The 20168-nt window shown below is 40.0% G+C and overlaps 6 protein-coding genes across 11 annotated transcripts; 3 read left to right on the top strand and 3 right to left on the bottom strand.

Moving 5' to 3' along the window:
• The first annotated feature begins 43 nt into the window (after positions 1–43).
• On the top strand, positions 44–4580 carry LOC110843824. 4 transcript variants are annotated; one of them, XM_035847742.1, is made up of 11 exons: positions 44–1028; positions 1101–1266; positions 1337–1712; positions 1785–2077; positions 2131–2233; positions 2287–2373; positions 2477–2991; positions 3072–3838; positions 3935–4008; positions 4077–4328; positions 4408–4580. In XM_035847742.1, the coding sequence occupies exons 1-6, from the start codon at positions 914–916 to the stop codon at positions 2368–2370; spliced, it is 1137 nt and encodes a 378-aa protein (XP_035703635.1). In that variant the 5' UTR covers positions 44–913; the 3' UTR covers positions 2371–2373; positions 2477–2991; positions 3072–3838; positions 3935–4008; positions 4077–4328; positions 4408–4580. The 4 variants fall into 4 exon arrangements, with proteins under 4 accessions (XP_035703635.1, XP_035703634.1, XP_035703632.1 ...); XM_035847741.1 differs by having other exon boundaries at positions 46–1028; positions 2287–2423; XM_035847739.1 differs by lacking the exons at positions 3935–4008; positions 4077–4328; positions 4408–4580 and having other exon boundaries at positions 46–1028; positions 2287–2720; positions 2786–2991; positions 3072–3549.
• LOC110842650 lies at positions 4563–7199 on the bottom strand. Its single transcript, XM_035847738.1, has 8 exons — positions 6734–7199; positions 6509–6655; positions 6343–6433; positions 5975–6264; positions 5820–5912; positions 5293–5739; positions 4961–5233; positions 4563–4891 (listed from the first exon to the last, which is right to left on the bottom strand). The coding sequence occupies exons 1-8, from the start codon at positions 6830–6832 to the stop codon at positions 4610–4612; spliced, it is 1722 nt and encodes a 573-aa protein (XP_035703631.1). The 5' UTR covers positions 6833–7199; the 3' UTR covers positions 4563–4609.
• A 340-nt stretch (positions 7200–7539) lies between these two features.
• On the top strand, positions 7540–10450 carry LOC110844837. The gene is made up of 4 exons (XM_022091138.2): positions 7540–7847; positions 7952–8069; positions 8156–8376; positions 8456–10450. Exons 1-4 carry the CDS (start codon positions 7720–7722, stop codon positions 10101–10103), a joined length of 2115 nt encoding a protein of 704 aa, XP_021946830.1. The 5' UTR covers positions 7540–7719; the 3' UTR covers positions 10104–10450.
• A 506-nt stretch (positions 10451–10956) lies between these two features.
• LOC110842738 (myotubularin-related protein 2) lies at positions 10957–15907 on the top strand. The gene is made up of 11 exons (XM_022088537.2): positions 10957–11186; positions 11253–11351; positions 11411–11581; positions 11660–11920; positions 11991–12307; positions 12377–12507; positions 12607–12782; positions 12863–12970; positions 13042–13374; positions 15154–15264; positions 15337–15907. Exons 1-11 carry the CDS (start codon positions 11076–11078, stop codon positions 15463–15465), a joined length of 1947 nt encoding a protein of 648 aa, XP_021944229.1. The 5' UTR covers positions 10957–11075; the 3' UTR covers positions 15466–15907.
• Positions 13380–15147, bottom strand: LOC110842739. Of its 2 annotated transcripts, XM_022088539.2 has the most exons (4): positions 14606–15147; positions 14210–14541; positions 13984–14137; positions 13380–13899 (listed from the first exon to the last, which is right to left on the bottom strand). In XM_022088539.2, the coding sequence occupies exons 1-4, from the start codon at positions 14944–14946 to the stop codon at positions 13443–13445; spliced, it is 1284 nt and encodes a 427-aa protein (XP_021944231.1). In that variant the 5' UTR covers positions 14947–15147; the 3' UTR covers positions 13380–13442. The 2 variants fall into 2 exon arrangements, with proteins under 2 accessions (XP_021944231.1, XP_021944230.1); XM_022088538.2 differs by having other exon boundaries at positions 13984–14541.
• On the bottom strand, positions 15908–20166 carry LOC110842737 (piwi-like protein Siwi). 2 transcript variants are annotated; one of them, XM_035847920.1, is made up of 11 exons: positions 20079–20166; positions 19485–19585; positions 19257–19344; positions 18378–19165; positions 17714–18287; positions 17476–17626; positions 17247–17398; positions 17044–17171; positions 16781–16949; positions 16423–16702; positions 15908–16340 (listed from the first exon to the last, which is right to left on the bottom strand). In XM_035847920.1, exons 2-11 carry the CDS (start codon positions 19542–19544, stop codon positions 16076–16078), a joined length of 2655 nt encoding a protein of 884 aa, XP_035703813.1. In that variant the 5' UTR covers positions 19545–19585; positions 20079–20166; the 3' UTR covers positions 15908–16075. The 2 variants fall into 2 exon arrangements, with proteins under 2 accessions (XP_035703813.1, XP_021944228.1); XM_022088536.2 differs by having other exon boundaries at positions 19485–19553; positions 20079–20143.
• Positions 20167–20168: the final 2 nt, after the last annotated feature.

Consider the following 20168-nt stretch of genomic DNA (forward strand, 5'->3'; position numbering starts at 1 on the left):
TTACGTAGTTTGCTTCGTGTTTAAGGTTGTCTGTTGAGCATTAGATTATTATGATGATTTATTTGCTCCTTAAAGTCATGGTAGAGGACAGATTAGACTTATTTATAATTATCGCGTATGTTTTACAATACTTTACATTTGTGCTACAACGTACAAACAGCTTGCATTCTTTTCAGTCATAATATCTCGGCACAAAATTGACATATAATTGGTTTTATCATAAACTTTGACTCTTCTGTCGCACACGGTTTAAATTTTGGTTGGTAGTTGTTATACAGCAGAAATAAAATGAGTAGTAGGAATTCTACGCCGATCCACGTTTCTTCTTCTTCTCGTCCGTTTGGGTTATCAGCAGTCGCCACCCTCATCAATAGGGGCTGGATCCGGTTGACAGCATTCCGGCAGTGGTCCAGGGAAGAGTCCTGATTAATGAGTGAAATTAATTAGAAATTAAGTTAATTCTTAATTTGGCATAATTACCCATCTCATTCCCACAACATCCCCCCTTCGGTGGGCAGCATCTCGGTATCGGTGGGCAATTGTCGCCATCATCCTCCCTCGGCGGTGGATCCTTTTCGTACCCACACGCAAAATTTCCGCAATCTTGAAACATTTCGTCATAAACTTCGGCGGGGATGCATTGTCCGACACACTTCTCAAAGTGGAAAGGATTGTAGTCATTTCGATACGTAGTCCTATCAGCAAACTTGGCGTCGGAGAATTTAGCCTTATTGCTGGGTTTTAGGCTTCTTCGTTTGGCGCAGCATTTTGGCCAGAAATCTAAAAAAGAGGAAATTTAAGAATTCTGAATTCTTAAACCGGGATATTTATAGTTTCTTTGTCTGTCTCTCTCTCGTTAATCTGATTATTCTTTATCTATAAAATTCTCACTGCAAAACCGCTACATTTTATAATGATTAGCGACAATGAATTAGTTCGACAGGAGCCTAAAGTGGGTGACCTTTTTTTCTGGAGGGACGACAACGACAACATCCAAATGAATGTTATGACAGAAGTGGACATTAAAAGTGAGTTTAATTATTTGAAATCATGCCTTGATTAAATTGTGAACCAAAGTTCTTTTTTTTTGAATTATTCAGAGAAACTTGCGGAAATATACTTCTCTCTTCTAATTGACCGGCATGGGGCCATGAGGGATATGACCGTGAATAAGGGAGGTGAGGGTAAATGCCTTGTGGATAAAACGGAAAAGATCGTGTCAATGTTCAACAACGACGCTTTGGATCTCGATGGGTGTAAAATTAAGTAAGTGACAAATGGTTAACATTATCAACTAATTTATAGAAAATCTAATTATAAAATGAACAATTTACAGAGAACTGGAGCAACAATGGGGATGGAAAGTGATTCCCGAGATGTCGTACTCTTTCCACATCTACACCGACGATTCATGGGTCGCTGACCAACTCAAATCCCTCATCCGGAGAAAGTTCGGAGTAGTTTGTGCCAAAGCTCCATACACTGCAGAAGTAGTGTTGGCCAAACACAAGGAGAAAATTTATGATCATTTGAGACAATTCCTTCCTCGTCTACCTCAAATCAGAGAGGATTATTTTAATAGACCTCCTCCCCCACCTCCGGACAAATTAGAAAATGCTCGACCACTTCCACCATTACAAAATAGACCCAGTTGTCAATTGTGTGGCGTAATGATACGTAGCTATTATAAAAGTATCAAGGACCATATGGATGTAAATATTTAATGTTTTCCTTATACTGAAATGCATTTTACTGTATACTGTGTGAAATATTACTTTGTTTAGCTGTGCCATTACTCCGGTCCTAATGCACTGACCTGTGATCTATGTTCGTGTAGTTTTGCAATCGCCGCAAACCTACGTACTCATCACTTCAAGCATCACGCTGGAGCAAAACCACAAAAAAGGACTAGGTTCGGTATCGTTGATATCAGTGATGAGGACGCACAAAACTGCGATGTCCACCTCGATAGTATCCCTCAGGAAGAAGGTTCAAAGAAAACCAGATATAGGTGTACCTGGGTCCGAGAAAATAAGCAAGAATGTGGACAACTGACTTCTGGGATAAGCAATGCTCGGTTAGTCAGTACTTGTTATGAGCTATTAGTTTAATAATGTTTAATTTTAATAGTGAACACGTCTGCACCCATTTAAAACTGAGGCCGTATACATGCCCTATGCCTGGATGTACCCATTCCGCTGGTGCTTACAATACCGTTGTTCGGCAGTTCAAGGTATATTCCCACTATAATTATTTATGTTTTATAAACCGACCATTATTTTGTAGGCTATCCATGAAGGACAAGAAGAACAAGATGACGAAGAGAACGACGAGCCACAAGATGAACCTCCCAAAAAAAAGACGAAATGAGCAGTAAAAAAATCGAATAATTGAGAAAGCTGTCACTTGACTATAAGAACATTGTAATTAGTTTTGATCAAATAAATGAATTAGTGACGAGTTACCGCTCCTGTAGGTGGACACGCCTTCCATCGGAGCGCATGAGAAGCCAGGATTGACCTGTTTTTTGGCTGGGGGCTGTTTAGCATAGTCGTATTCTCGGGAACAGTACGGAATGTAGTTGACGCGGTAGGTGGTGACGCCCTCCATTTTGGCGGTGGAGGGGTCAAAGGTTGAAAAGGGTTTGAGCGACTTGACCCTGTCACCCATGCAGCCCTTGTAGTCGAACCGATAAGTGGAGAGGCCTTCCATCTGGGAAAGTGAATTAATTAAATCATATTTTTCAATAAAAGTTGTCAATGCAATTTAAATACCTTGGCACCAGAAGGTTCAAACTGGGCCTTCTTGGACCACGGTGGCTTTTGATAACTCAACAATGGTTTGCACGTGTATGCCTCTCGGTAGCTGGAGAGTCCGTCCATTCGCGCATCCGAGGGTTCGAAAGTGCTCAAAGGTTTGAATGACTTTGACCGATCACCACATTTGAGGTGAAATTGTTCCCGATATGATGACAAAGCCTCAAAGGGAAAGGTGGGTGGTTCATAGCGACGATCGGGACGGATGGGTTGAACCCTGAAAATAATTATAATGGATTATTATTTAATTGCTAGCTTAGCCTAAAAATTTGAGACTTTTACCGTTCCACAAAAATCCCTTGAGGACACTTTGGCAAAGGTGGTGGACAGCATGGCACACGACAACAATCTGGTCGTGCCTGATTACAGCACCGACTCGGTTTCCGACTCGCTTTCATACAATCTGGCACCGGAAGACCAGAATTGCTTCGAACGCTGCGTTGCGATGAAGAACAAGATGCTCGACGAGGGGCCCCTCCACCACGGCAAGACATGTTCGACTGCTTCCGAGAACATGGGGGTGGCTGCATCTGGACGCGAATGTTGACTGGACAAGCTGCCTCGCACATGCTGAGAGAAGATTTTTATCAAAATTTTACTCAGAAAAGAATAAGGAACGACCCAGACCCGATGGGAGCCGGGAGGTTGATGAATTGTTTAAATCTGTAAATTCATGTAATGTTAGGCTCTTTTTCGAACTATGCAAAATTTAGGTGGTGTCTTACATGTCTAAGGTAAGAACTTGCCCTGTATTTTGAAAACTGACCAAACCTGAGGGTTTTCGTGTTGGATAATATTTTTGATTATACTTTCTCCATCCACATTTTTATTTCAAGATTTTACATTCTTGTTAGAAAATCTGCTGCCAAGGAAAATTTATTTCGAGCACGTATGACTTTATTTCCTAGACATTATAAACCAACATCACCTTGAAATCGAATGAAAATTGATCAAAATTGTATGAAATTCTTATTACGACGACCAAATCAAAATGATTCGGCGTGCCTGGACTCTTTGTGTAGGTATACCTCCATCTAAGGCTACATGTCATAAACATTATCATCTTTTCTCCAAGTATACATTTCGTTTGGGAATCTAAAACGAAACTCTTTGTGTAGGTTACATGATCACCTACTGCACGTTTTCCTCCACTTACCGAAATAACAGCTCTGTGACCAAGTTCTTCCCGCAGGTTAAAGAGATGATGCTTATCATTCATTAAGCAAAGTAACAAAATTGGTAACTTATTAATTTCGCCAGGAGAAGTTTCCATACCTCTTCATCGGTTACCTCTTCTTTCTCTACGGCTTGACGGCAGCTTCGACCTGGATTATCCTACAGTTCTCCCAGCTGCTTAACTACTATTTGGATAATGACAAGAAGGAGGACGATGTTTTTGAGCATGACGTGTGGAAGGGATTTGAAGTGCTGTGGTGGTATTTCGTCGGGAATTTTTCAGTCCTAGCGTGGGCCGTTATTGGAGAGTTTTATGAAGGACAGCACAGGAAAATGGTATGTCGAAAAAATGTGTAAATGGTGTCGTAATTATTGGAAAATTAAGCTGAATTATTTTAATTGTGTGTGCATTTAGTTTGCTTTCGGAGTATTTTTTGCCATCGGAGCAGAATACGTTGGGGGGCAGTTGCAGCCATAATATTTGAATGTGATTTAATTATGTCACTATTTTGTAAAACAAAAATTATGAAATTTGTACAATGCATGATGAGAAATAGTAAAATGGTCGCATAATTTAAAATTCTTGAATTTAATGTTCTTGTTAAACCGCATTTTTACTACCCACAAGTATTTTTAGCGTCAGTATTTGATATCTTGTTGAATTGAAATGACACCTTGTGATCGCCCATTTCCGTGATCTCATTTGCCTTCAAGGGACAAAGTGGTCCAGCATAGTCGTCGGGACGGCTAATTCCCCACACAGAGTCACCAGCTTGGTCCAGATTTCGCTTTCGAAAACCTCCAGCCCACGGATACAGGACCCCGGTGTGTTTCAGGTTGCTGTTGAAAGTTCCCAGGTGAGAGGCACGCCACATGCTGCTCTCGGCCTTCTCGTGCAACTAGCCATAATTAATTATAAAATTAATTAACCAGGCTATCATCTAATTTAAATATATGTTTATAAATACCTTATGAACTGGGCCAGGGCCATCGGAAATGTACGCTTTAAATCGCGGCCCTGCCATGGCCTGTTTTCCCCTGTATTTTGTACAACAAGGAAGCCTCGAATAGTAACTTCCAACGCCTGGAACATCCTTATCAATCTGGTAGAAATTTGTTTTTCGTTCACAGCCCGAGTTGAGGAAACCATTTCGAGAAAAGTGACGAGCATCGAGCCACGTCTTGTGACATTTTAAAGCGGCCATGGCAGGAGCAGTGTCATAAATTGGGCCAGGTGAATCCTGTCAATTTTGAAAATTAAAAAAATTGTTGTCTTCAAAGTGATGGTTATCTTACATACCGGCAATCGTGGAGGTTGTCCATGGTACGTGTACGTCTTCACGGTGCGAGGAGGTCTTATATTTCTCCATTTTCTTTCCTTCTTAACCACGCTAGACTTGGACCGAGAATCATTTGTAGTGTCAATCTTCTCCTCCTTTTGATAAGGTCTTATCGCAGAAGTGAGAAATCCTAGTTTCGGATTTATAACGGCTGCCGCATGTCGACCAAGGTCATATTTCATCATGTCAGTGAATCCCAAGATATCATAGTCACTGGGTGCAGGACGATCCATCATTTCGTACAGTTCGGGATCCACGAAGCGTTTTTGACTTGTTTCAAAGGGGGCTTTTTCCGGGGGGAAAGTTATCAATCCGGGTTTGAGAGGTGTCAGTAAGTCAGATTCTTGCATTTGCAAAAGAAAGTGTTGAGCAGGACCGGGGCCTGGGACGGGTTTAACGAATCCAAGCTACATACATACATTCATTATGCGAAATTTCAGTAAAATCGTCATAAATTTTGAGATAAATTAATATACACATGTTTTACCGGAGTTTTCGACTTGAACGGAGCTAAAACTGCGGTAGGGCTACACTTATCAAAACCACTCGGAATTTTGGGCCCTGCAGGTCCAGTAAAGTTCTAAATCAAGGAAATTAAAGAATAATCTTAATATGCCCCATAAAATAATATCCAAAACATACATCTCTTATCATCCGACGTTCCAAAATGTCGAACAGTCTCCACGCACTCGACTTTGGGTCGTCGAACCTCTTTCCGAGAAACTCTCCCCGAGCCTCGCGTGGATACCGGCGTACGAAATACCCCGCCGGACCAGCACCGATTTGCGGAACAAAGATTGACTTGCGCTTCGACATTGCGCCGAAATTTATCTTTGGAGTAATTTTCGATTGTGAAATGTACACTTGATACGTGTTGTAGTTTGAGGGAGAGGCTGACTTATTTCGATTTAGACGCCAGGGGTATTCCCGACCTGTGAAAAACAAGTAGCAACTTTATTAAGTACAGGGCATGATTTCCTGATTAGTTAGCAATTAGTTAAGTTACGTACCATCAATTCCTTTAATGAAACAGCGAACATCAAGAGGATGATAAATTGTCGGAATATTGTTGGAGAAATATTTGTCATAAGATACTCGAGGCTAATTATATTTTGTTACAGAACATTTACTTAAAAATTATTAAACAGTGAAATTCATAAGGTAAGATTTTCCCACCCGTTTGCTTGACATGGCCAATATTTTCTCCAACGTTTGAACCCAAGGGTTTGGAACTCTGCCCCATACTGGTTCAGAATCTGTGCAAGTTGCGGAAAAGTCTATTTTTTCATGGAACCTGTCCCCCCAACGGAACTCCACTGTCCCCTGGCACAGAAAACGGTAGAATTTCATGTGTAAACGACGAATAGAAAGCCTACTTTATTAAGATTCGCATATTCCTACATATTCTCGATGATCTTTCTTCACGGGAAAATAAGCTGGTCCTGGCCCCACTGATTTAGAGACGGGTGTAACCGCGGTTGTGTCGAAGGGTGCAATCATTTCTAAAATTGATAAGCATTAGTTAATTGTCCCAACATTAATTTCTGGGCGGGGGCTTGCCATTTCGAACAGAGACAGATTTGACACAGTATGCGGCCGGCCCAGGTCCTTCCGACCCCTTGAACATGTTCCTCTCCCCACGAGCATAGGCAGAAATTGAGGGCGGACTACCTTCCATGTTATCTTATAAAATCTCAATTGGTTTTACAAATAGAGACAAAAATGGTGGATACAAATACAAAATGGGAAAAGTGTGTGGTACAAAACAGTAAAACGTGTGGAAAGTAATATTGATGATCGATACCGTTTTGGATACTTTCCCATAAGAGGAGCCAGAGGTTTGTGGCATAGTAACCAAATGATTGTAGGTAGACTTTTATTGCAGGCTTTGACTGAATTTTATCAAATTCATCTACTAAATATTTTTAGTAGGTTTCAATAAGGGTATCAATCCTTGACTTATATGTGTAGCCCGTAGCCCTGAATGTTCATGCAAAATTTCAGTTTTTGTAAAACCAGGGGGGTCATACTATTGTGTGTCCCCAAACAATAATTTAGCTTTAATTTGATCAATTCAGCAATTAGTCGAATCAATAAAACTTAAAATTACAGATGGGAAAACTGAGATGAATTTTATCTCAGTTTGGCTGACGATGAGATAAAAAATCTCTTTCTTTTGTCATAGAATAAGGAAACCGGCCCACACGCTAGCGGGATAAGAATGCATCGTGTACTTTTAGCCATTCACGTTTTTGTCCATTTCAATTGTTGTTCTGAATTAATTTTGTAATTGTTACTTTATTTCGTACTTTGTAAAAAACTGTTATTGTTCGTGGTGGTGGTGCTCAGGTGGTGGTGGCTTTTTTGGGGTCGGGGGGACAATAAAAATGATAGAATTTCAAGTGCCGCTTTTGAAAGAGTTATCTTACTTTGAAATTATCACTTTTGGAGTGGTTACAATCTCCATTTTGTTCACTTTGTGCGTGTTAGTGGTGAAGACCTATAGGAGGATTAGGTAAGTAGTGTTTTACAAAAGAAATTGCAAGTTTTGAGTGGTTTTAATGCTATCTTTGATTGATTGGATTGCGTGGGCTGACTCGTTATTTAATTGTTAATTAGGAACTCAATTCCTGCCAAGGTTAATTGCTGGTTTTGCAATGAAGATACCAAGGTGCCACGACTTTCGAAAAATGGATGGATTTGTCCTAGTTGCCAGCAATATAATGGATTTAATGAGGTAAACAATTATAGATCAATATCAAATGTAGCTAATGAAATGTTTAAAATAAAATAAAAATATCATCGCACTATATTTTTTGTTAGGATGGGAGTTACAACAAAAGAATTCCGTCACAATTTATAGAATCCTTAAATCGCCCTATTCTTGGAGGACGGCCGACTGAAAACCTTGACCAAGATTCTAATCATCAAACGTTCCAATTATGCGAAGGATGTAACTTGAACCAAGAACTGAAATATTTTCAGCTAGCACAGTATGTCCCTGTTAAGGAGGATAATTATGATGCGGAAATTGAAGCTGAAGAGTATGTACTTTAAGTTATCTAATTTAATCGTGAAACAATTAAATTATACAATGTTTGGTCCATATGTAATTAATTGCAGGCGAAGGTTGGATCAAGTATATGACATATGCGTGGCATGTAAGAAGATTGTCCGACAAGCATTAAACGGAAATGCAAGAAATTCATCCCAGGAACAACAAGTGCGTCCTCCATCAAATTCTGTAGAACGTCCAGGTCGACCAAGTACTCCTGTTCCAATGCCGCTAAATCACCGACCAAGAAGGACACCAGAAAATCCGAATCAAAATCAAAATATGTCTCAATCTGAAGACAATAATGATTTAACAGAATTGACACAGCTGCATATTGGTTCTAATAAGCCAAGATCTCAAGCTGGATCTATCTTTGGTGGCTCCACTAATGGAAATTCAATCAGCTTTGTAGATTGGAACATGAAGCAGCAACGATCTACGTTAGGCAATTATTCTCCATCCCCACCGCCTCTTTCTACAATTTCTGGATATTTTGGAGATAAACAAGCCTCCGTATTACCACAGAATTCTTGGCAACAAAACGTACCCCAACCCATGTATCCTTATTCAATGAGCAATTTACATCAAGCCTCATCCCCCTTTATGAACTACCCATCCATACCTGATACTTATCAATACAACTACAAGAGCTCTTCTGTAGCATCGGTCTTTGGAGGGGGTCGAAAACCAATCCTCTCACCCTCAATATTGGCCGGTGGCGGTGGTTCATTGTTGAGCTCTCAAGAACAACAACGATTTCAGCAACGGTCTCCGGTCGGATTTCGTCACTATAACCACATGTGCTACTGCCCACAAAATGGCGTATCTGCCTTTAGATCGTATAATCTTGTCTACGGAGGAAGAAATATGGCATTATCTCCAGCTGAATTAAATTCATCTCCACCACTATACAATTACATGCCGCAAGAAAAGTACCCACACAACAATTACTCTAATTCTTCCAGTCAGAGTTCTGGCTTCGTCTCTGTGACTCGTGATGATTACAACAGTAGCAGTCAAAGGACTTCCTCTTCACCTTCGCGATTTTCGACAACCCCAAACTCTGGCCTTGATGACGATGATCAAATGTGCTCTTCACAAAATTCACGATTTTCAAATGTTAATAGAGGAGGAGGAGAACGAAGATATCTGCCTAACCCAAAGATCTTTCAACGCCAACACGTTACAAGGTCTACTTCTCGTAAGTTACCAAATACGAATAATAAGAAGAAGAGAATGAGCTCAAATTCCCAGGATGGGTTATTCTTTTCGGATGATGATGAAGATGACAAAGAATCTAAGGGCTCTCCTGCTGCTGTTAACGGAAAATTGCATCGCCATAGGCCTAGTTCTGTTCCTAATCCTACTACTACTTCCCCCATTCAGAAATCAGGAAACGTCATGAAAAGGATTGGTGGATGCCTGGGAACTGCACTGTCACCCAGAAGGCTGTGCCAATTATTTCTCCGGACATTTGTGTTCATAAATGTGCTCGTAGTTTTTTGCATTTTCTTTGTCGGAGAGTGGCCCGAGCCAATAAGCTCTGTCGTAAATATGGCATCAGAGTTCTATGTGCAGTGTTTCGGGTACATATTGCCCCTTCTGTTGCATTTTGAATATTTTCTCAACGTAGTCTTAAGTTATCTTGTACCAGATGGAAGTGATGACCTCGTGACCTTGGACGATGAAGCATTAGAGAGAATGTTGTTTAATTGAATCTTTTGTTGCGAAATGATATATTTAGTATTGTCTTTTGTCATGTAACTTTAAACTTATTATCTTGCACCCACAAAACCTATCAATACTTTGTTCAATGACTGCATCATGTAAGCATAACTTGTGTCTTGTTTTGACCATTTTCTGTCCGTTGTTAAACTATCTAATTTTAGTACTTGTAGTGATCGAAATTTAGAATTGTTATGTTTGATGTTATGTTTCTTCCTTTAACTTTTGCAAACCAATGTAGCTATTAATCTACCCAATACTATAAAATGGATATCTAAAAAGAAATGCGAGACTGATGAGATTATTAATAAAGCAAAAATCGTTGAAATAATATAATACTTTTCCTATTTTAAATTATACAAGATGACTGGCTTTATTTATTCAAAAATGAAGATAACGCCTTAATGTCTTTACCATTATTTCTAATCGTCATCGTCTCATAACTTTGGACTGGAACTGCATAGCCTAATCGTTATTAGTGAAATTTAACCCGTTTGTCTTAATTTCTCATGCACATGTTCCATCTTCGTCAACAACAAAAACCCAGTAACACTCTTTGTTATGTTCGCATTTTTAACAATTTAGTCTCAATCCTGTCATAATCGCTCATCTACAATAGTCTGTTATGTATGTGACTTAACAGTCACTTAACAGCCATGCCACGGTTATCTTTCTAAGAGTTCCGTTAAAGTTAATGGGCACTTTAAAAGTGAAAAATTTATTGGTACTTTGAGACATTTTTTGGCAGGTCTCAAGTTCCCGTATCATACGTGTCACTCGTTCTGTCTCATTTTAGTTTGAGACGAAAGTTAGCCTGGGTTGGGCAGATATTTGTTATTTTTACTTATTACTTGTGTAAGCAGCAGCGGGTTTCTCACGTATGAATGCAATGTCACTCCTTATTAACAACATTTAAGCAAACATTTAAGGATTTTTTAAAAGTATTATAATTTGACATTGGGCATGATGCACGGAGGTGGGAGTGGCAGTAGTAGTAGTGGTGCAATACCTAAAAGGGGTGGAAACGGGTCGAGTGAATCGTTATCATCAGATTCTAAGTCATCTTTTTCTAAGGTTTGAGAAGGTTTTTAGGATTAAAATTGTGTAAATGTAATTTATTAAGTTATTGAACTTTTGTAGGATTCGCAAGGTCAAAGTTCCACCAGCTCGACGTCGAACGAGCCGCATATCTCCAGATATCAGTCCTCCGCCGTGTTTAGCAGTGATAGGCCTGCCAATGTAAGGTTCATGAATTTTAGAAAGTTATTAAATTTCATATTTCATAATTTTTGTGTTAGGGAGAAGAAGTTCCAGTAATTCCGGGAGAAAAATTGCAGCGAATGAGTAGAGATGTGACCTATCTATGCCCCTTTGGTGGACCTATCAAAGGGAATTTGTATCTAACAAATTATAAATTATATTTTGCCAGTAAAGATAGACAAAATACGTTTGAAGTGCCTTTAGGAGTGGTGAGCCGATAGTTGCATAAAAAAGTTGTAAAAGTAAAAATTATTAAGGGTTTAACTTGGAGTTTGATTATTTTGCAGGTAAATCGGGTAGAGAAAGTGGGTGGGGTTTCCAGCAGAGGAGAAAACTCGTACGGGATTGAAATATTTTGTAAGGACGTCCGCAGCTTAAAGTTTGCCCACAATCCTGAAAATCATTCAAGACGAGAATTCTTTGAGGATTTACAACAACTCGCGTTTCCAATTTCGAAAAAGTTGTTACCATTTGCCTTTTCGTATAGTGAACAGTTTCCAGAGTATGGATGGAGTGTATATGAACCCATTCAAGAGTTAAAGCGTTTGGTATGTTAATAACTTAATTTCGTGATTGGTATTAAGAATTAACACAATAATATAACGTTTTTAATTGCAGGGAATACCCAACGAATCGTGGAAGATTACAAGGTTGAACGACAAGTACGACTTGTGTGATAGTTACCCTTCAGTTTGGGCCATTCCTGCCGCTGCTGAAGAAGAACTTATCCGCTCGGTGGCATCGTTCAGGTCTCGAAGTAGACTACCAGTCATATCTTGGTTACACCCCTTCAGTCAAGCGAGCATCACCCGGGCGAGTCAACCCATGGTGGGTGTCGCCGCGAGGAGGAATAAGGACGATGAACGGTATCTGCAAATGATTCTAGACGCAAACGCTCAGGCACATAAACTTTACGTTATGGATGCCAGACCAAAGTAAGGAACGAATTAATTTGAAAATACAATAAAATGTGTGTAATTAATTTTGTATTTTGTCTATTTCAGTGCTAATGCTTTGGCAAATAAAACGAAGGGAGGAGGCTATGAATCTGAAGATGTGTATCAGAACATTGAACTAGTATTTTTGGATATTCATAATATTCACGTTATGCGAAGTTCTTTGGGGAAATTGAAAGGTATTTACATAGCATGTGGTAATTATGATGGTTTTAGTAATAGAATTATTAATTTGCGTGAATTAAAATGCATGGATTACATTTCTTGTACACTTGCAGATATTTGTTACCCTACAATCGACGACAGTAAATGGCTATCAAATGTGGAAGAAACGAGATGGCTGGAACATATCAAGTGCATAATATCAGGCGCTGTCCGCATTGTAGATAAAGTGGAAAATAACAAAACATCAGTGCTAGTACATTGTTCGGATGGATGGGACAGAACCTCACAGGTATGTACGATTCAGGATTCACATTTTATTATCTTATCCAATTTCAATAATGATTTTACTTAAATCTTGCTTAATTTCAGTTGACATCACTCTCAATGTTGCTGCTCGACCCATACTACCGAACATTGAAGGGATTTGAAGTCCTAATCGAGAAGGAATGGCTCAGTTTTGGGCATAAGTTCCAAAATGTATGGATTGCAAAGCTATCACTTAATATTTAAAGCATCTTTATTAAATTTTATTTGATCGTCAATTATAGCGAATTGGTCACGGAGATGATCGCCATTCAGATGCGGATCGCTCGCCAGTCTTCCTCCAGTGGGTGGATTCAGTTTACCAAATAACTCTCCAATTTCCTTATGCCTTCGAGTTTAATGAGTACTTTCTCATCACAATCCTCGACCATCTGTACTCTTGTCGATTTGGGACATTCCTCTACAACACGGAAAGAGAAAGGTGGACGAACGACTTGAAGAAGAAAACCGTTTCCTTATGGTCAAGTATCAACTCGAGGAAGGAATTATATCTGAATCCGTTCTACTGTGAAGAGACGGGTGCCAATCGTGTCCTCTTACCAAAGGAAAATGATTTGGTAAGTTTTTTGGTGATTTTAAGATTACATTGAAAGATTTATTTCGGCATTTGAAAGACAAACAAGTTTTATTCACTGTCCACATCATCTGCACTATCCTCTTTATATGATTTTCGAGTAGATCTGCTAGTTGTTGAGGATGACGATGATTCCTCTTTTTCTGCTTGGATAGCCTCCCACTTTTTGAGGTCAGCTACACCTTTTTCCACCAGTTGTGTGATGGACGAGGGGTCGTTCAATGCAAAAATGGATGGTGTTTGCCGGTTGACTCCTACTTGTGCTTTCATAAACCATTTTGCATAAATTGTTTCTGAATGTGTCGGTTTGTTTGGTTTCAACATGTCATTCAAACGGTTGCGAAAAGTATCGACGATGTTACTAGATTTTGCTGCATAGTGTGGGAAGAATTCTACAATATAGTCACATATTTGTGCTGTAGTGGCCTGGTTTTTTAGTTTATTAAACTTTGAATCCTCATGCAAAATTGCTGCTGCAACAATTAGTTGCCAATCGATCTCTGGCACTCTGAAAATCAAATGAATCAAATGAATGAATGAATGAATGAACATTTATTTCATTAGGTAACACTATATACATGTAAATACGTACAATTGTCGTTTTCCTCCTTTAGAATAACGTCTGAACTCAAATTTGTCTGAGGTAACGACTTGTCTTGCTGGATGTGGGGAGTAACTGACAGCTCCATTCATGCCAATAGCTGGATTCAGAGTACCAAAGCGGTGCATGTATCTTGTTTCTTTTTCTGCATAGAAAAATGACACAGATTGAATCACATTCATAAGGATGCCTGTAGAACATAGTAAGGATGACTTACTCTCTTGTTGTTTTCTCTTATCTATTCTTTGAAGAATCAAAAACCTCATGTACCCGTAGCAAGCTCCAACAAAGTGTGAGTCCATTCCCGTGGCACCATGTTTACCATCTTGTAGAAACTGTAGTTGCGCAGTTTCCACATGGCGCAGATGATCGTGTGCCAAACGGATCTTTAGATCATCACTCCTCCCGAAATAAATGACATTCGGATGTCCGTCGGTTGCAAATTTGCAGTTTGGGTTAATGCAAATGGTGGCATACACACCTTTGTTTATGTTGGTGCAATCGAACGGCGTCCCTTCCTTAAACGTAAGTGGACGACTCGGATATAATCTGCAATTTAATGAATCAGCCATTGTTATATCATCGTTCATAGTTATCCCAATCAGATATTTACTTGTTTTTAATTGGAGTATCATCATCATGGAATAATGGACACAGTTTACAATCCTCGTTCTGGTCATGGAATTTCACAGTTCTCCTTACAGATATTGGACCTTTGTTTTTCACAGTCTCCAAATCAGTCTCCAAATCAGTGTCCGAATCTTCATCTTGAATTCGTCTGACTCGCATGGTTTTGGGAGAGGGGGCACCAATTGACACGGAAGAACTCGAAGCACTTTCAATCGATTCACGCTTTCTCCTCCACAATTCATTGTTGAAGTTTGTTATTTGTTGAGAATGAAATGAAATTCCTTCCAGTAATTGTTCTTCACTCATATCCTTAATATTCTCCATTTTCACTAGTTCTATCACACTTTCACAATCACAAAGTTACAATTTACAAAATACGTAAAATACAACTTTATCTTTATTTACTATTTCCACTTATTGTATACATAATAACATTACTCTGAATCATATGGAAAGCGTATTAGCCCGGGTAGTTTGGCCTCAACGATGAGACGAATGTTCATAGATACTCTGCTTATACTTTTTACTCAGGTTCGGAAACACGATAGACTAGCCCATGTGCTACTACCAAACCCTGCCATTCGTCATATGAAAACTTGGACGGGATATTACTGTAGATGGAACCCGAGGATGCGATCTCAGGTATTTTAATGAAGAAAATATGTAATTAAATTACTCACCGAATTATTGATCATTATTTGTTTCGCCATATAGGAACCTGACTGGGCCGTATATCAAAAATTGCAATCCTTCAAGTCACAACTAGAAAGAAAATTGGGCGATGTCCGGCTGGAAGTCGAATCCACCAGAACGCACCACATGCTTCACTCCCTACAAGTCTGAAGAACTAAAATTACCTTGACTAAATATGCTGACTGCTTTAAATTGATATCGTCTAAACTAACTACATGTATTAACTATATTCTATTCTACCATGCATTATTCTAAGGTTTTAATAATTTAAATCGAGAAATATATATCTACACAACTACACATTAATATTAAGTATTACGGTCTTGCGAGATGATGATGTAATGTAGTACATTTACCCAGATATTTATTATTTACCATATCATCGGAAGAAACTAATGTCTACAATCTATATATTCTTCGTAAGTTTTAATGTCCTTATACTATTCCGGCATGAAATAATAACAGTTTTAGCCCGTGTCTGCCGCGTGAGTAGTGAGTACACGCTTGATATTTATGCAATGGCTAGTAAATTTTTGTAATTTTATGCTACTCCTTTTTCCAGAGATAATAAGAAATTAAGTACAATCACAGATTAAGTTTTACTCATTTATTACTCTTCAGAATTTTTTTTAGATAACATGTATTATCAACAACAAAATGGTAAATATTTTCATACAAAAAACTAATAATAACTAACGTCGCGTTATTAAATGCTAAACTATAAGCAACGCAACAGTGAAAATATTTTTTCGAAAGATTTTTAAAGGTACCACAATTTTTCCGTCAGTGATGGCAAGGCTCTTTCTCCGATGGCGACGCCAGTGATGTAGGCCAGCTTGTGAGCATACTGACATGGCGCTGGGACGGCCACCGTTCCACTCCAGTTGAAATATAGATGGCACATCTTGTAAGTTAGGAGCTGGAGCCGATCCGCCGGCATCGCCATTTCATCCAAAACCACGTTGTAGTTTGTGGGACTCACGGTTCCTTGGCGCACATCCTGGGACACGAGAAAGAAATCGTATCTGTGAAGGAACAAACAGAAGTTGTTGACAAATTTGAATGATATGGAAATTAGGTAGTGAAAATGAATGAATGTTAATTCACCTTTCTGGGAGCGTGACCCCTGTGTCGATAACAGTACCGACAGGCAAATTTTGCTTCCCATTTAGAAACGCTCGCGTATTGATTTTCTTCGTCACAATGACGAAGGTGAGCTTGGGCATCTCCTCTCCGGCCGCTCCGTAGACATCCGTAATCGCCAGCTTCATTTGGGCGATCTCGTGGGATAGGACGTAGCCAATTTGTCCCTCGCCGACACCATCACGATACATCACGATTTTGCTGGGGAGGTATTGATTGATGCGCATGGATTCTTGCAACATAACTTGAAAGTAAACAAAAGAAAAAATCACCAAAGGACTTGTTATAATGAAAAAACATGTAAACGTTCAAGATTACTTACTCGTGAAATCTGTAAACAGATTTGTTGCCAGCTCGGATTTGTCCTTGTGGAAGGAGACTAAGGAGAGGTACGATGTTAGTGAGGGGGAGCTTGTTGCCACCAACGCTCCAGCACTTTCTCCTTTTCGATTGCTGCAATGGTAGACGTCCAATCCCAACACCATCAGCTTCTATTATTTGCAAGAAATCGAACCAAAACCATTCAATTTTCGAACAAGAAATTATGACGACATTATTTTATCAATAAAAACAAAATCAAATTACTTTCAGAGGCACTTTCACCGACCATGGTACACCGCCCAATTTGGCTGTCATCTGGATGATAACCTTACTTGCAATCGAGTTCAGGTTTTTGTTTGTCAAGTTCTTCGACAAAAAGCATTGGGATGGAACTGAAGAAGGAGAAAAAAATTACAAGACCTTGTATTTAATAGTAATTGGACGAGATGAAAAGACAAGAAAGTTACCTCCCAACACGAGCGTAGTGTAGTTCTTAATCTCCGCATATCGGCGAAGTGTATTATTCGGAAGAACGAAGAATACAAGGTCCAATTGTCCGAAGTTTCGAATCTTCTCATCCAGAATGGTCTGGTCATATCTATTGACGTCATACTCGATGCTGCAAATACAAGAAAAAAATAAATCCGTTACAAAAAAATGCCAGTTTATCTTCCTAAACGAGAAAAACAAGCTTACATGTCCAGAGGTTGAGACACTTGGATCCCAATTTCCTGTCCCATCTTCTTGAGAGTGGTCAAGAATGATCGGGTCGCGGGAACGTCCTTTGGCGGGCTCATGACCACCCATCGTTTCACATGTTCAGGTTTCAACATCTCGCTGCGAGAGGCTGGAATAAAAGAAGCATGCCAACTAATTAGAACACAAATTGGTAAATAAATGCATCAGAGGTAAGATCAAAAGATAAATGACTCACTCTTCATTGGGCGCGTCCAGTCGCCCTTGTCATCAGGCAAGATTGGACTGTCGGGGTCGGGTCCAAGAACGATCTGCTGCTTCTTCATGATTCTGGCTTCGGTGTTCAGCGCAGTAGCAGCAAATTTGATGTTCCAAGCTGCAAACTCCTCTTGCACCTTTTCGTTTGTCGTTAGCCGGTACATGAATTCGTCCAACTTTTTCTTGCGAGTTGTAGGATCCATGTGGAGATGTTCGGATAATCGCTTCATCAGGGAGAAATTTTTACGCATATCGTTGGAAAGCCCCGTAGGGTTACAGAGTGAGGGCAACAAATAAATGTCCCCGGTTACTCCTTTGTTGATGTCCTTCTTTTTTGGTTTGGACACCAGCAGCGGCTGTTTCATCATCTCATCCGTGATGGTGATGTTATAGCGTCGTTGGTAGTACTCTGCATACGTCTGGATGGAGCCGTCCTGTCCACGGAAGCTCGATGCAGGGGTGGCCTTAAAGTCCACATCCGAGATTGTGTAAGTTCGCCGGTTGTAGTGGGTCATGACGATCGTGTCCTCGATTTCGGCTCGGACAGCTTTCTCCTAATAAAAAACATATCAAACGAAAAATGAGTGAAAATTTATTCATACAAATTACGATCATTAAAAAATGTAAATAAACAAATGACTTACGAAGTCGTTGGCGGACATTCCAGGCTGCTTGATAGCCCGCATCAAATCCAGGACGGTACAAGTTCGAAGGACCTTGTGAGTCACTTCAACGCACAAGAGCGTTCCCCTCTCGTGATTCCGAATGGCCGTGATAAACCCAGGCCACAGTTCCAACCGGTCTTGCGGAAACTTTATGGCCGCCGCCCGGTCATACATATTCCTACCCAATTCTTCCATGTTGATTAATGTCATGGTCTTTCGCATGACGATATTGTAAAATTGAAGATACATGGAATCTTCTGGGTTCACTTGTCCAACCAAGCGGATGGTGATGGTGTAGGCCACGTTTCCCGCAACACTAGTAGCGTGCAACGTCTGAAACTCCTTGGGAATCAGCCGGGTCCTGTACATAACAGATCCATCAAAGACATACTTGTTCAAAGTGTCTTCATGTTGGCGTAGGAGGGCTTTCTTGATAGACGTATTGTCTTCAACAGGGGTAAAGTCGACCCGGAATTGATATAGATGAAAGTCGGGAGTCTCGTTCATTTGGTAGTAGTTGGTCACCACCTGCACTTTGTGGCCATCCTCTCCCACTTTGTTGAAGCCATCGTTGATTGTTTTCACAATCGATGACTCCTGCGAGTAGTTGGATGTTGATGTCCTACCACCCGAGGATCCAGTCTCAGTAGACTGTCGCGTCGTCGAGACTGATTCATCGCTGCTCATGTTGTCAGTTGTTCCCGTGACGGTAGACGATGGAGCGTAGGTGCTCGAACTCGACTGAGAGCCAGCGTCGTTGTCCCGAACTGTGCAGAAAATGAACCATTTAAATTACCAGTCTCTCAGGTTAGTACTGTTATTATTATAATCAGAAATAAAATATTATGATTCACTTACGACTGATCGAATCAATTTCCAACGCCGTTGAAAATGACATGACTGAAGCATCACTGTCGATGTCACTCCCTGCTGGAGCACCTTGTGGCTGAAACATTAAGAAATATTAATAATTGCTTAATGTCAGTCAACTTTAATCATATTTGTGTTATGAATTTATTTAATAACATTCAGGACGAAAGGTTTATACTTAAAAATGGTGAACAAATAATTTATAAAATCACTCACGACAAACCGATTTCTTCCTTTGGCCCGGCCACGTCCCAGTGATTTTGCTTCTTGTTCCATTTTAAATTCCTTGTTGAATATGTGGAACAGAATAAATTTTTCTATAAGAAAAAACAATTTTTTTCCGTTGATTCTAACATGACTAAAAGTGAGAAAAAAATAACACGAATCTCGAAGTTCGTTGCACTGCGCGAGGGTGAAAGTGACCTCTCGTGTGAAAGAGAAAAGAAAGAGGAGGCATGCTGCTCTCAGCCCAACATGGCCGCCAGCAAGCAAACTTCTCTCGGAGAAAAAAAAAATCACCCCCAAAAAAGTTTAAACCCCATCAAAACCTGACCCCCCTACAAAGCTCTTCACAAAAATGACTGGGCTGTCTGCCCCCACTTGAATTATGAGCGGGGGGAATGCCTCACAACAGCAGAGAAAGAGAAAAAAACGAAAATTTTACGAATAGTAATAAATACCACAAAAGAACACCACCTCCTCGAAGCCACACCTACCGATGCAATTAAAAGAGCAGGAGTGGCAGTGGGAGGTGGGTGTACCAGTGGGGAACTTGTGAAAGTTTCCGAAAAAAAACTTGTGGAAACTTACCTGGAAAATTTGGAGAGAGTTTTTTTCTTGCTTGCTACTCGATCAAGAGCTGAAGGCAGACTGGAGGAGTGGAGCGAGTGAGTGAACTGG

The sequence above is a fragment of the Folsomia candida genome, unplaced genomic scaffold, assembly GCF_002217175.1.
Source record: "Folsomia candida strain VU population unplaced genomic scaffold, ASM221717v1 Fcan01_Sc002, whole genome shotgun sequence".
NCBI lineage: Eukaryota > Metazoa > Arthropoda > Collembola > Entomobryomorpha > Isotomidae > Folsomia > Folsomia candida.